Source organism: Zalophus californianus, chromosome 9 (assembly GCF_009762305.2).
Source record: "Zalophus californianus isolate mZalCal1 chromosome 9, mZalCal1.pri.v2, whole genome shotgun sequence".
NCBI classification, from domain to species: domain Eukaryota; kingdom Metazoa; phylum Chordata; class Mammalia; order Carnivora; family Otariidae; genus Zalophus; species Zalophus californianus.
The window spans coordinates 50,594,709-50,611,225 of NC_045603.1; the positions used below are offsets into that span (position 1 = coordinate 50,594,709).

Genomic DNA, 16,517 nt, shown 5'->3' on the forward strand with positions numbered 1-16,517 from the left:
TCAATTTCTGCACTGAGACCTATTCTCTAGTTCTTGGATTTGCGGAGCTGAGCCCGGCCACGGATATCCTGCAGTTCTAGAGAGGCACGGGTGAGCAGCCCGGGTTCAACCCAGAAAGGCAAACCGGAGTGAAGGTGGTGCTGGTTGATGAGGACACCCCAGTGCTCCAGAACAAGACAAACAGGCAGCAAAGGATAGGACCAGCTGAGAGGCATGAAGCCTGGGGAAAACCATTTGACTCATCTCTGTCGAAAGACAACCACCGATGACGAAACAAGGCATTTTTGAGTCATAAAGAAATGCTTTTAAAATTCAGACTAAATGACTTTTTCCTCACTATAAGTTCCAAGGCAATGGTTTGCAAACTAGAACAAGCACCATAATCCCACAGAGGGCTTACTAAAATACATATCGCTAAGGTTCCACCCCAGAATTTTTATTGCAGTGAGTCTGGGAGGCCTGAGAATGTGTATTTGTAGCAAGTTCCGGGCACTATGGATGCTGCAACCTGGGGACCACACTTTGAGAAGTGCTGTTTTAAGTCTAAGGTACACTATGTGACATTGCTGGCCTATGGATGCCAGGATCCTAGGAATATGACTTATAGAACTGGCTGAAAAGCCAAGTCTTCACCACCTCTCCACCTCACTTTTCCTCCACGAAAGAAACAGAGTCAACACAATAAACTGAAACATTTAAAGGAAAGATTTCATCAACCAATAATACTACACTGCAACTCGTCAGTACAGATAACTCTTAAAGGGGATTTCATCTGTGAGCTTTGGGGAACTCCTACCGTATTTCCCTAGAGACCAATCCTTGACCACACTGGAAGTTTCCCATCATATTATTTAACGGAGGCCGAAGGAATCAGCGTGGTATCGTTCCTACATTTTTATCCACAGAGTTATCATGCTGGAGCTCCCCAAAGTCCATATTTGAAGCCCTAAAGCGTACACAAGCTGCTGAAGATTGTGCTGAGGGGAAGGTTGAGTAACTCTGGGAATGTTGCCCTTTCCTCCAATCTTTCGGATTCCTGGAGGCCTTTGCTGGGGCCTGAGGGATGGAGAGTTGGACTCGACCCTATGATGAGAGCCCCTCCGTGCAAAGGCCACATCAGATCAAAGGCCCTCTGTGTAGACTACACACATATCAGCTGGGAGGAGGCGGACAGAGCATAGTGGCAAACTCCAGTGGATGGTCCGTGTGCCTGTGCTAAAAATAACAGCAGTCTTCAGGAAGCAGAACACATTTTTATAAAGAAATTTTATTGCATAATTTCTGTATACAATAAACATAGGAAAAGGGTTCTTTTAATGAAAATCTCATGACATTTTTCAAAAGTTTGGAATTGTTTGGAGAAAAATTATTACAAACTATCTAAGACAAAAATATCTGACCTTCAAAACAAATGATAATCTCTTTCATAATAGTCCACATTTAAAGCAAGGCATTTCAATTCAATTTAACATGGAAAGGCTTTTAAATTGCTATGTCATTTGCATTAAGTATTTCAATGCATCTAAGAAGTGAAGAGTTTAAACATATAGAAATGTTCTCTTATACAATATGTACTGTTGCTTTCTTCAGATCCATTCTGCATGACTCTATGGATGTCCTTTTTACACACCAGCAGAAACCTGCATCTCCTAACGGTACAGTAAGGGCTGTGTGCAGAGAGGGCAAGTCCCATGCATTTCCTATGTTAAATGGCACAACTTCCACAGATCACATACACCTTGCCATACTGACGCACTTCATTGCGCTCCATATCCTGCAAAAATAAATCTAGCGCTCGACAGCTGACATTATTGCTCACCAACGTTTTAGTAATATATTTCTTTAACATGAGACAGAAATATACTGAAAGTTGATACCTCTTAAACTCAAAAGCAATCTGGAATTAAACCACATGCATATACCCCACGTTTTTTTGTTTTTTTGTTTTTTTTTTTCCCGAGGGATGTTGCATTTTTCTTAAAGTTGATGCTGGAAAATGTGGTAGGAGAGATGCTGGCTTTCCTTGAAACAAAGACAAAGGATTAGAAAAGGAGTTTTTTGAGGGAAATGTTAAGCCCAATAAAAACGAGAGAACAATGAGAGTCCAGAATCTCTGGGGAGAGGGAAGAAGCCCCTCATTTATCTTCCTTGTCTACCTCGACACGGTGGCTCGTGTCCAGCAGAAACCTGGGGCAGGCTACTATATGTAGCTGAGCACTGTGAGAAGTGCTGTGTGGCCCAAAGTGAGAAGTGCTGTGTGGGGCAGGGAAGTCCCGGGAGACCCCCTTCTTTAGCCAATCCCACATGGGATCCTTGAGTCTCTGGGAAATGATGGGGTTCCCTCTGTGAGGTCGGGATGGTCTGTGTGCTGAGGCTTCCATGGTCTTAAATTTTACATCTCAGTTCCAGAGGGACCCAGGGCCTGAGGTGAAACAGCTGGGAGCCGAGGAAGGAAGAGCATGACTTACCTGGCATCGTGAAGCTAGAGCATACGTGACAAGGAAGTCACGAGAATATCAAGCAGGGCCTCACCAGGAAGCATGTGTAGACACGTGGAAGAATGTGGACATGACCACACTGCCACTTTGATTTGTTACTTTTCATTTTAACTTCTCATTGTTTCTCATCGTGAAACTGTCAAATGTCCCTCTTTCTTATTTTTGTCTTGGTGCTTACAAGGAAAGATGTCAGTTTTCATAAGGTTTCAAAGATTTACAAAATATTTTTTAAAAACTACATTTCAGGATTAGCATTCGAGGCTACAAACACAGTATCTATCCATCATAAACTGCACCCTCAAACCTGGTTATGGCAATATCATCTTAAATCGCCACTGTTCATACCTGTGGAAACCTTATCACGCACAATGACATCCACTCGGGCAAGCTAAATGTTACACAGCAAAACGGAGCAGAGCTTCTCAGAGTAAAACCAGCCATATTGCTACAAAGAAAAATTTCTGGCTCTTGGCCCAACTGTTTCCATACCAATCAGCTAAGTCAACCTTCTCTTTGCTTCTTTCCATTTCAAATGCTTGGGCTTCAGCCTTTGAGGCAATTAGAACCAGATCAGTTTAATTTTACAACACCGATCTTAATGGTACAGCAATATTGTAAATTTGCCCTGAGTGTCAATTATTTTACAAATAATGTAAGTCCCAGTTTTTATATGAAGAGCAGGCATGGAGAGGCTAAATGGCTTGTCCCTTGTCACACAGCAGGGTGAGACTTGAGCTCCTGGTTCTTTCTACTTTAACCCCAACCATCCTTCCAGAGGTCACCTGAACGTCTATGCACAAGATCCCCAGGTTTGGGCTCTGTTACTTGGAGTATCTTGTCGGCTTCTCTGCTCAGCACTGGGTATTTTAATACCCAGGACTTCTTCCTTGGTCCTCTCCACTCTCTCTTATTATGCTGCCTTGATGAGGTGTGTTGTCCCCAATATTTTATTTTACACAGTGGGATTTACCAAAATGCCCTCCCAGCTGCAGCTGGTATTAGGTGTGGAGGGACGGACTTCGAAAAAGCAATGGCAGGTGTTCTTCTTTGTGGACTTTGGACAAAACGGGGCCCAGCATTTTATAGTTGTCTTACATTACAATGTTTTCAATGGAAAATAAAATAAAATAAAGGCCTAACCGTGAGGTAATGTTTACTTCTCTGCCACAACACTCAGTGTAAACCCCCCCCCCCACCAGATCTGGCAACAATTTAACATAAGGAAAGACTTCAGACCTTCACACCCTTAGTGCGAATAAACGACCTTAGCTCAGACTTTCCACGGAGCTGAGCAGTCTCATAAGGCATCCGTCCGCCCCTGTCTCAGGTAGGCCTGCACAAATGCCTCAGGGCCACGTGTCTTGAAGGTCTGCGTGCCCTGCGCTTGGTGCTCTGCTCTCTCCGCCACAGAGGGGGTCTCGGGGGAACACCCAGCACCCTCTGCCTCCTAAGCAAAGCAGGAGAAATCTCAAAAGAAGCCATGTGCTCAAAGAAAATAATGCCAAATGGTACTCAAGTGGCCTGGGAAAGAGTTTCACCAAACCATCTCCACTCGCTGAAGGTATAAGCGGTTCCAGATCTAGTCGATAGCAAAATACATTGATGGCCAGGGCCTCTGTCTAAGCAAAAGAAGAAAAATATCGATAGCACAAAACTGCCCTTATATTTTTTGAAAAAATATATCTAAGATAGACAATTCTGAGTATTTTTTTTTTAACAAGCTGCGCATTAAGTACACTTGCTTCCCCCGCTCTCCACAACCCTACAGCTCTGCTTTGTCCGCGGGGGCCGGGCTGCCCACCCCACTGCCCCCCTGGGCACCACTGCCGTCTGCCGGCGTGAAGGACAAGGAAGCCGAGTTTATGCAGTATCTTTTGCCGGTGGGACGAGGGCCGTCATCGAAAATGTGCCCAAGGTGGGCGCCGCACTGAAAGAGAAGAGCGAAAATGTTAAGGGAGAACGCGTACAAAGCAGGCTTTGAGAGGAACTCACACGCAGCCATTTAAATGGATGAGCAGCCTGTAGAGAAACGATGGAAACCATCATGGATGATTTCTAATCCTCCTGTCAATAGCCACAAAGATGGTTTCTGGCAGGCTCTGCACCACATGCTGAGAATAAAAAAAACACTAGAACTGTGCATATCAGAAATCATTTGGAGCCACTGTATTTTTTGATCTATGAAGTCTCTCGGCCAGCTGAAAAATGACTGCAGTAATTTTATGAATTGAGTTGACCCCTGATCTGCCCTTTTACGAAACATGGCAGAATAAAACCTCTCCCCTGCCCCTCCCCGCATTACTTTTGGCTTTGGATGGGTGGGTTTCAGAAATGCAGAAGTCCACCGTAAAAGATATTGTTCCACTGGCCATGACGGAGGTGATGTTTGCTTTCATGGGCAGTAAAACTTAACATCAGACAAGCCCTGGATGTTCTTGGAGCCCGGCAAAGCAATGGCAAGGCTCTACAGATGTAGGTCACGGTCACCAGGATGGCAGGTGTGGCAAGGAGCACTGTCGCTGGCCCGCACTGTCCCTTCATTCTGGCGTCCAGCAGGTGCAGAGCTGCTGGTGTCTCTACCCAAGTGAACTGCATTTCGTGGGGGAAGGAATAAGCTCAGATCCATGCTCCTGCCTATCCAAAAAACTTGGGAAGGAGAAGAGGCCCAGAATCCAGGCAGAAGCAGAAGGAGGGATGGTTGGCTATGACGATGTTCAAGAGAAATCCAGCCCAGGAGTCATTTCTCCAGAAAGGCTGGCTCGGTGCATAAAACCCTGCACTGACCGCTCTGACCTTGAGTAGGACCCCAGGCGACAACAGGGTATGTCACACTTAGCTGTTGTGCACCCTTTCTGAGCAGGGACAGGAGTGAGGGCGATGGAGACATCAGTGCATCATATGCCAATAGGTTGTGAAACCACATCATTCGTCATGTCACAGAGAAACCAAAGCCTGGGGCAAATGACTTCCATTCATTCATGTAACAAGTAGTTAGGGAGCACCTGCTACACGCCAGGCACTGTCTCAGACTCTGGAGACACAGGCAACAATCCCTGGACTCATGGAGCTTACATTCTAGTGGGAGAGACAGCTAACACACAGAGAAATAAGTCAACTGTCTAGTATGGTAGGTGGGAATAAATGCTAAGGGGAGGGGAAAAAAGAGGAAGTGATATGAAGTGTCAGGGTTGGGGGCTGATACTGCAGGTAGAATGATGCAGGTCTATTCTCCTGGGGTGACTCTGGAATAAGAAGCCAAAGGAAGGGAAGGAGTGGGTATCAGAGGAGCATTTCGAGCAGATGGAAGAGTCAAGATTTAGGGAAGAACATGAGAGAAAAGGTGTAGAGATGATTTATTAATTCCTCTCACTGTGCTTGTTTGGTGTACAAAACCCTCAGAAAGTACAGGGAAAGAGAAGAGGAACTGACATGGAAATTGGTCTAATGAGCCAAATGGAGATGAGAGAGAAGTGAAGGACTGCACTCATTACAATGGAAAGAACTAGAATCTCAGTTTCCCTATCCTAAGTGCTACACTGAATTCCCAGGGGTTCTCTAGTTATTAATAAATAGCACAAATGGCAACTCTGACTGTATGGCACTTCCATGTTCAAAGTGCATTCTTATTTTACTGCCAACATACTGTGTCAGCTTATTAAAGAACTAAAAATGAACCCTGAACTGATTTGATCTATTGCCTGGAAAATATGAAACAGGCCTAAAAAACAAATCTTGCACTATTTTACCACATTCTCTGCAGTTTTAGGTAATACCAAGGCTGACAGCTCAGATTGCTTTTCCTTTCTATAAACAATTGAGGCCAAATTTTCAGGCATCAGCAGCTAAGATGCACCAGTAAAAATGCATATGCTTACCCAATGGACACAGGAAAACACCTATTGCTGCCTGCTAAAACAGCGTGCAGGCCAACAGGAACTGGGACTCTTGGTGACCAGTGTGTGTGCACAATTATCCATCTCACATGCAGCTCTGGCACTTTGATGACTTGGCATCTGAGTGGTGGACCTTGCACATTAAAAGTCTCGAATGGGTTTTCTGGTTTTGTGTTTTAATGAGAGAACACAGCTATCTGGACGTTACCTTTATTAATCATCTCTTGGGCACATCTAGAAAATGGTTCTGTTTACCTTACTCCAAAAATAAAACACAGTAAGGATATACTTGAAGCTACTTAGGAGTATTTATATGGTCTTCATTTCCCAAATCATCTTGAACAAATCCAACTTAGAGTAAAGTAATCTGTTGAATCGTGTTGGTTATTGGTCTGCAGTTTCGTTTGCAAAATCTGGAACTGGTGTTTTGCTTACATGGAAGGAAAAACACAGATACTAGATGTCCCTAATCCAAAAGGAAAAGGGAGGAGGACGAGAAAGAGGTCTTACAGTTAGGAAGAGGCAACAAAAATCGTTGGCAGACAACTCTATGGGTTGGGGATGGGGTAGGGAAATCCTCGGAAAAGGCACGAGTCCCCTACAAATGATAGTGACCGCTTCATCATCCTTGCCAGAAGGTGTTCTGGAAGATTCACCCCAGGCTCCGACAACTGAGGGAGGAGCAACATTTCAAAGCGTAGCCAGGTGTTCATTTACACATGCCAGCTCCAGTGCCCGCCAAGCTGCAAAGCCATCCGTCTGCAGGAAGCCGAACCACGAAGCACCATTTCTGCTTCCTCCCAGGTACACCCAGTCTCCCATAAACAACTATTACCCAGTTTCTTTGAAAAGTGCACAGGTCCTGAAGGTTCCTCCCCGAGGGGAACGCACATGGAGCCCATTCTTTCCAGCTTCTACCCCTGGCCGAAGGCTGGGATGATGAATGGAAGTTGTCAGTGACGCATTGTTTCTGTAGCCGCCTGTGAGTTTTGCCTCCCCGGCCCCAGCCAACTGGCAATGTGTTGGGATTGCAGCACACCTGCTTGTAACTGAAACAAACTGGCTGCCTGATGAAGAAATCTCTGAAACCTGCTGTTAATGATTTATTTCAGGGTAAAATCTTTGGTGTGCATTCTGAAAGTGGTTTGAAAATGGTTACGCATTTATTGCATAGATAAGATACAAGCTACAACTGAATATTCTAGCTCTCATTCTGCCAAAAGCATGAGATAATTGTTCAAAAGGAAATTTTAAAGTTCCCAGAGGAATCCTTTATCACCTAAGCCTCCCACTCAGAAAAGTTGGCAACTGGGGATCCTACAGAGAACCAAGGGAAAAGATACCCCCCGCCCCCAAAAAGTGATTGAACATCAAATTTAACATAATTCCTTAAAATCTGACTGCAATTCTCAATCGTGGGCATAGGAAACACAAATAGTGCATTCAACAGTTACATATTTCCGCACTGATGTATTTCCAACTGTCCTAGAGGGTTTTCTCCCAGCTATTTCTAGAATGTTTGGGGCTTTATTATTGTCATTTTCTCTTAAGTGTTTGATCTACAAGATGAAGCAGTTTCAAAGCAGGGGCTTTTACACTTGGGCACATGGGGCAGGATGAGAAGGAGAAAAGAGTTTAAGAAGAAAAGCAATTTACTTTGCCAGTAGTATCCTGTTTTCTCCCACCGTTATTGAAGACACTTGTGTGTAAGTAGGGCTCTTTTCCTCTGTGCTTGTTATATTAATCTTTTGCCAAGGAAATGATTGTGAAGTCACCAGTTTAGCATTATGATTTTACTGAAAGATCAAGAATAAGAGAGATGGGCTGTGAGTCTGAAACCCTATTGTAACACATGGGTATCTTTAATCATCAGCAATATATGAGTTGTCATCTGCAAAAGATTAATAAGGTTTGGGGTTTTACCAAAATCTGCTTAACTTTTGAAAAATACCATGTATGGGTGGATATTTACCTTTCTGCTGATTTGGCTGCCTTAGAACAAATTAATAATGATCTAAAACAAACTTAAGGGACTCCACCGTAGATTCCAGCTAGTAATAGCAACAGGCAAAAATAGACTCCAACTCGTGGAAACTCAGGGATCTCATGGTTTCCTTAAAGATGATTTCCAAAAGTTAAGTGATTTATTGGTCTCCCATTTGCTGCAGATGTAGAATTTTGATCTAAAGAAGGAAGAATTCCCCAAGTATTACCAGGAGGGGCTTACTTCTCTGAACTACAGCTTAAACCATGCAACTCTTACCTCTTTGCACTGAATTTAAACTCCTGACAAAGCACTGCTTAACAGGCTGGGGTTGGAGGATTAGGGAGAAGCTGTCAAACAATTATTCATAGTAGTCAGTGAAACTGGGACAGACTCCACATATTTTATCACTAGCTGAAAAGTGTAAATAAAACTTTAAAAAACTCTTTATAACTGCAAATTGTTAGAAAATTGCCACAGCTGGGGTGGGGGGGAGATACTAAAGTGGACAGATTTAAGATAAAGACCCTCTTTGAAAGAGTTAATTAGAATATAATTCCACAATTCAGCGGGTAGAATAGGAAAAGCAAACAAATATGGTTGCAACAAAAATCAGAATGTAACAGGGCAACCTATTTCCTCCACGAGCAGGAATCCTAACAGAAGGCACTGAAGAATCTCTATCACCCTTGCTCGTTTTCTGTGCTGTTAACTTAAAGATGAGGCAGTGTGCTAGGTTTCTTACACAGCAATTCTTTTAGAAGGACTTGACTGCACTCTTTCTCTGAAAAGTGATGACAGTACTGAATCAATCTTAACTTTCTCAACAAAATTTTACTAAAGTATTATTACCTAAAGAAGTCACAGGACACGTGGAAAAACTACAGGGTAGTATAAAGAGGTGGCAAGTTATGGCTCCCAACACATTTATAATCCCTTACCCAAATATGAGGTCTAATTCACTGCATAGCATGATCCATATCACAATTAAAAAAAAAAAAGAAAGAAAAGAAAAAGAAGAATCCTAAATACTGGAGTAAGAATTACGGACCAACAGACCCCCCCCCCAAAAAAGGCCAAGCAAGTAGGTTGAGCCTACTGGTTTTGTCTGAGAATGTCTATGAGATAACTAAAGCATCTACAGATTCTTCATCAGACAAAGCACATTGTTGCAATTCAGTCCAGAGAGAGGACAAGCCATGTGAATTCAAAATGGAACAAGAATTTTAGAAAGAGGAGAAGCAGATCAGAGTGAAGTTTCCTATACCACTTCCCCCACAAAATGATGGGAGAAGCTGTGAGTAGGGGAAGAGACTACATAAACTGAACGAATAGAAGGTTAAAAAAAAAGATAAACTTATCATGAAAAGTAGCATTAAGAATCAGAAACTAGAAAACAAAATGCAAGTGTTTACTCTAGTATGGAAACCATTAAGTCAGTTATTTTTTTTCCAAGTTGAGATAAAAAGGATGAATGAGGTGCGCCTGGGTGGCTCAGTCTCTACCTTCAGCTCAGGTCATGATGCCAGGGTCCTGGGATTGAGCCCTGCATCAGGCTCCCTGCTCCGCGGGAAGCCTGCTTCTCCCTCTCCCACTCCCCCTGCTTGCGTTCCGTCTCTCGCTGTGTCTCTCTCTGTCAAATTAATAAATCTTTAAAAAAAAAAAAAAAAGGGATGAATGAGAAAATGGAAAAGAAAAAAAGTCAAGAAAAATGTAGAACAAAAGGAAAATAAATGTGTGGATGAAACACACACAAAAGAAAAAAAGGAAGGAAAGAAGACAGACAGACACCCAGCACACTTTTAGTGAGTTATTACTGCTCTCGCGAGGCAGACATGCCCCACTCTGCCCACAGGGAGAAGAATCCAGCAAACACATCTTTCTTTAGTGCTTGAACCTGATTATTTTCTCCATGAAACTTCACAGAGCATGTATTTTTACACATGCCTTAATAGAACAAATTTCCCTCCCTCTTCTCTTTAAATTTAAGACTTTTATTTAAGAAAGAGTCACATGCTTTCCAAATATGAGAAATAAAGGTGGTGGGGAAAGAAGCCAGAAGGGATAGGTCAGTGTTAGTTCCTCACCCAACCATTCAGAAAGGACCCCAAGTATAGTGACAGTCACCTAGGCCTTTGACCAAAGGGCTGAGAGCTGTGCCTTGTTTAGCTTAATACCTTTTTTTAATGTTGCCTGATTTGGGCAGCTTGTAGGTTTCATTTCTCTTTGGTCACTGTAGAACCCCTTCATCTTCATAATGGTCTTTTCTTGACCACAACTAATATTATCCCTGTGGCTGGCAGAAAGGACCAAGTTTATTCTGTGAATTTTAAGAATTAGTCACAAAGCGTCAGAGACTAGGGCGTTAAGGAAAATTATTATCTTACGCCTCACATTTTCTGTGCCTTTTTTGTTTGGTTCTCCTGGGACTCAATGTTTGAAAGTGGGTTCTGAATAAAACGGAGAGTAGCAAAGAACAGTCTTTAAGGCAGCTTAAAACAAAACGCAACTGTTAGTCCTAAAAGAGGTTTATTAAGTACTACATACCAAAGTATACATTACCATGTACCATCCTACCCAGTTACGTTTTTGTCGAATATTTTAGATTCCTGGGAAGATAATCATAACTAGTTTTTGTGGCAGTAATAAAAATATCAATTGAAATGCAACTGAATTCAAACCTGAATTAAATTAAGCCTGCTAGAGAACATAGGATGTTTTTGTTTTAACATGACTCTTTATGGCCTATCTATCCAAGCACCCTAGAGCTCTGGAGCTCAGTGCCCAAGTTCGAGTCTCAGCTCTGTTGCTTAAATCGATGTAGATTTACATAGGTGTAAGAAAGAAAGAAAGAGAACACAAATTCATCAGATGGTTAGCTTCTAACCAATCGCCCTCCCTACCTGGTAGTAAATATGTCACTTACTCCCTAAAACTCCTGTGCGTGATGAAGGGGGTTAAAGGGCAGGTAGAAGAATGTTGAGGGAGGCCCATGTGGCAATCACTTTGCTATTTCAGCTGCCTGATGGTGCCCCCTTTACCTCTGATATGCGCAACAGACATTCCCCAACAAACTACTCTATGCCACCACACTCAGACTTTACATTTCACTTGTTCTGCAAAGCAGATTAGAACAGGACTGCCTGCTCTAGAATGGAATCGCTTCTCGGCCTTTTGGCTAAGATCCAGTGTAGAATGGAATGTGCAGTTGCTCTTATTCTGTGTACAGAAGGTTCTGCCTATGTCTCTGAGTTTAAATACAAAATGCCCACAAGTTCAAGTCTCTTCATTGGCATAACAGATTAACTATCTTTGCCTCCTCAACACATGCTCATTTTCTCCCATAAAGCCCGCCCTAATTCTGTTAGAGCAGAGTGATAGGAATTGGAACATCCTTAGGAATGAAGATGGGCCCACATACTAGGAGAAGTAGAGGAGGCATTACCTTGTCACGTGCTCTCACTCTGAGCTCACACAGCCTACTACTACCTCCTCTTCCCACCGCCCAGTCTCCAGCCTCCCTCCTCACACCCACACAGGGAAAGCTGTCTCTGAGGTCTTGGCCAACCATGTTGAGACCATCACAGCTGAGCAACACGTGCACAGAACTGTGGGGAGAGGGGTATTCTCTAAATATCAGATTATACAAAGCCACATAATGAGACCTTCGTATGCCCTAAGAACAGCCCATTCCCTGCTGTACTCAATCGACCAAAGATGATTTTTCCTACGGTTCTTTTTTTTTTTTTTTTTAAATCGTGTTGAAGCCAATGACGGGCATTCAACCGGACTTGGTGAACACCTGAAGACTGCGCTATCATTACTTTATAGAGACTTCATTGTGCTTGTCCTTGTGTCCGTCCCTTTCGTGATCAGCCACTTGGCCTTAGTTGCTATATTTAGCACAACCAGGAGTCCAGAAAGCGTTTGCAATGCAGAGTGAGCAGGATAGTGGGTTTTCGGGTAGAGTCAACTGACCTGAGAGCAGCTCGTTTCCACCCTGTGCATCCCGTAGGAAAAGTCGTCCGTGAATGTGATTGCATCAGAACTGATCACATCGTGGAATGAAGGCCAACCTGGGGCAGAGCAGCACCAGAACAAAACAGGACAGAGAGACAGACTTGGGTTAGAATATAATTTTAAAGAACTACTAAGCAAAGAATGAAAATCTTTAGTATATGAATCATGTTTAACTTCTTCAACCTGAGGGGAAAAAAAAGGTCAAAAGCTGAAGGATAATATATTTCCTAAGACTGCAACTCTTTTTTAAGAATAACTTTCTCCTCACATTCAGATCACAGTTGCATTGGGAGTTTATGTTTCAAGAAGCATTCTTAGACCATCCAGTAGTATTCTAGAGCGCCCCTGGATTTATAAAGCTCTCTCTTGCCACTTGGTCTTGTCTCTTATCTTCAGAGTCACTGGGCACTCACTAGGAGTCTTAACAGTGTGACATCTTCCAAAACACAATCTAGTTGTTCTTTTTTTTTTTTTAAGATTTATTTATTTGAGAGAGAGAGCGCGCACACACGCATGTGCCATGAGGGGAGGGACAGAGGGAGAGAAAGAGAGAAATCCTCAAATAGACCCCCCGCTGAGCACAGAGCCTGACACAGGGCTGGATCCCAGGATCCCGAGATCATGACCTGAGCCCATACCAAGAGTCGGACACTCAACCAACTGAGCCACTCGGGTGCCCCCCCCACACCGCTTTTTTTTTTTCTTAAGATTTTTTTTAAGCATTTATTTATTACAATTGTTCTGGCTGTTAACTTTTCAACTTCCCATGCCTCTTTAGGAAGCATGCTTTTTCAGTACTTAGTTTGTATGGTTAAAATATTAAAAAAATGACTATTCCATAGTTTCCATCTTAATCTAATTTCTCGGGACAGGGCTATCTGGAAAGCAGCTTCTATTTTATGGGCAAGAGGCTTGCTTACTTCCTAGAAGAAAGTCATAGAGCAGTGTTCTTCAGGCATCTCTAGGGAGCACCTTCTCTCAAAAAGCATCTTGTTCCAATTTTCATTTATTCAAATGATTTTTAAAATATGCACACACGGCTTTAAGAAACTCAGTGATAAGGACCATAAGATTGTACAAATGTTTATGAGTGTACAGTCAGGTTTTATGTTCAGTACTTCTAGGCATGTTTTTACATATTTCCAGAACATTTGTCGGGAGTTCCTGAGCTGAAGCCCAAAATGATGGAAGAGGTGTGATGTTGCCGAACTGCTGGTACAGTTTTTTTTTTTTCTCTTCCAGAAGCCAAATTTATTCCTGTAGAAAGGAGGAAGCCCTTTAAAAATACGGTGCTTTGTGTTAATACACCAACTGAAAGAAAACAGAATGCAGACTTCAACAATTTGATTTCCAGTTTCAAACAAAATTAGCTCAGGCCAAGTTTTGATAAGAAACTCCTCCAAACCCCCCACTCCCTACTAGGCAACAGTATAGCTTTCACAGTTGGTGCTGGATTTAACACCCAGAGTTGAAACACTTTCCAATTCCCCGATTTGAGTTCAAGATTGCTACAAATCACCCGGAAAACCTTAATTTTCTAGATATAAGATAACATTCCTCAAAAAACAATCACACCAAGACACACCAGTACTCTTAAGAAAACTTGTCTTTCCCTGTTTTCTAAATTCTAAAGAGAATCTAAACATATTCTAGGCTATAGTTTTGGATTTTCAATAACTAGTTGGCACATTTACGTATTCTTCTTTGTTCAATGGCAGAAGTGCCAATGGCTAGAAAAGAGAGGTTTAAAGGTGATGTTTGAAGACATTAAAAAATAATTTAGCTATGAAAAGAAAGAGAACATTCTATATTTTTAACCTTCCATGTTATAACTCATTTAATTGCTGGTTAAGGCAACTAATATTATGGAGGGACATATTTGCTTCGGTAGTAAACAGGTAAAGAGTTAGAAATTTATTTTTTAATTTTCCATAAAGCTACCCTCCAACACACATACATTTTCCTGTTTCTAGAATTCAAAATAGGTATGGAGAAATGTATATAAAATATATATTCCTTCCTCCCATGCTACCTCTTCATATTATATACACTTATCTTGTTCTACTTATCATACTGGATTTTTGACTTGTTTTCATGCTTTCCTCACTAGATGGTGAGCACTTTTAAGGCAGAGTCTGCATAAACAAGAAGATGGGATGGATAATTATGGTACACCACAGAGTCCCCACAGGAGACAGAAAATATAATCACATTCCTTTTTTACAGAATAGATTAAGAAATTAGCGATGCTATTTTTTCACTGGAGTATTCAACTTGGCTCAAACATCATAATTAATCTTCTCTTTATAGATAGAGTAAGCTTATTATTTACTTAGGATGGCAAATCCATGAAGATCATCTAGGTCACTAACAGGATTTTTTGTGAGGAGGAGAGGGAGAGGGAGCAGAGGGTATGGTACTTGCCAATATTACACAGTCAGTACGTGGCAGAGTCAAAGCTAGAATCTGTGTATTCTGACTTTAGTCTAGGGTTCTCTTCTCACATTCCACTTTCTTCCTCAATACGAGGTCAAAACATCATTCATTTCAATACTATAACAGGAAGGAGACTGTAGTTTTAAGAAATATGTTTAGTGCCATGTCTGGATTGGTTGGTAGTTACATCGTTGCACTTAGGAGCTTCTAGGTGGAAGCAGATAATGAATGTATCCTCAACAATACTGATTCTCTCACTAACAACCAAACTGTTCAAAGAGAAAGTCCAAGAGTAATGACATAAATGATGTAATCTACTTTGGGACATGGATAATTTTTTATTCATTTATCTAAAATAACCACAAATACTTAGAAGCTCACCTTAGGTAATAATATTGAGAAAACTGTCATTTCTATTTGGGGTTTCTTCATTCTAATTCTTTCCTAACTATTGTGAATCACTGCCTATTAAAAATTTGGGGGAGGGAAGGGAACTGCTTTCAAATGAGCTATTAAACTATACAGCTATACATTTTGTCTCCATGAATTAAATATTTATAGAATTTTCCAGAAGACTATATTCAAGAGCAGACAAGGATGAGGTGTAGTGACATGGAGTCGGGGTTCTCAAAAGATTTCAATGTTTCTGGGAAAACTGTTGACACTTGAATAGTTGATTGGTTGTTTCCCATGGTGTTGGTTAAATATCAGAAGAGACACTAAGAAACCAACCAAAAAAAAATTCTCTTCAAAACTCCCCAAAATTCAGTGTCTCTCTGCACAGTAGGAGAAACGCAGTTTTCCAGATGGAATATTTGATAGGTCATCCAAATCTTAGTGGAGATTGACAAGGGCAACCATGTTGAAGACTATAAGTAACCCCGTGTGATGGAACACATTTCAAAAGAGAATCACGGCCAACTTCAATAAGGTTGACGCAGGAGAACGTTGAATTTTCTCTCTAGGTCTCCCAGATAAAGCTGAAGGAGAACCCATCAGAAAAGCAAGTCCTTATTGACAATCAAGCGAAGGACCTTCATCCAAGAATAAATTGTCCCATGGCAGAGAAGCCAGAGATGACAGCACTTTGAAAGCGGAATTCCCTCATCATGTGAAAGTATTTAAAGGAGGAACTCTTCACTGCTGCAAAAATCCTCAAAGGAAACCCTGCCCCCACTCCTAATAATAAGGAAAGTGCTTCAAAGAGTGATAGGCAAGACCGAAGCAATCTGGGTCTTGTTGAGAAAATTATCTTGAGCAAAAGGGGGAGGGGATGTGTTTATGTCAGTTTTGACATTAAAGAAAGATCATCTATCCTCCTTTCTTTAGGATTTCCCTTTTGGTCTTCTCATCTAACAAAACATTATTTGTTTTGGATGCATTCCATGCACTTTTTGAAAGAACAGTCATTTGAAAACCTGGATAAACAGAGTTGGCTCACCCCACCCCCAAGACATCCCTTTGTTTCTATGTGATGAGCTCAGATTGGGGGGGTATTATCGTTTTATTTCTAAAAATATAAGCTGTACTTTTTAGATATTAGCCTGTTGTTATCGGGAATGTCTTGTATTCAATAAATAGATTCTCCTCTCAACGAATCCTCATCTGCAAACAGCATATAAATACAGGTAGCCCAAGCACAACAGCTGCGTGGGGCTGTCGGCAGTCCTGCTCCCGTGTGACCTG

At 41.9% G+C, this 16,517-nt stretch overlaps 1 protein-coding gene across 2 annotated transcripts in view; it reads right to left on the bottom strand.

Moving 5' to 3' along the window:
- Positions 1-1,248: 1,248 nt before the first annotated feature.
- MSRB3 (methionine sulfoxide reductase B3) overlaps positions 1,249-16,517 on the bottom strand; it is a 165,469-nt gene continuing 150,200 nt past the window's right edge. For both annotated transcript variants that reach the window (XM_027594869.2, XM_027594867.2), the window contains exons 6-7: positions 12,354-12,451; positions 1,249-4,425 (exon numbers count right to left, since the gene is read on the bottom strand). In XM_027594869.2, coding sequence (XP_027450670.1) covers positions 4,261-4,425; positions 12,354-12,451 — 263 coding nt within the window. In that variant the 3' untranslated portion in view covers positions 1,249-4,260. The remainder of the gene's footprint in view (positions 4,426-12,353; positions 12,452-16,517) is intronic.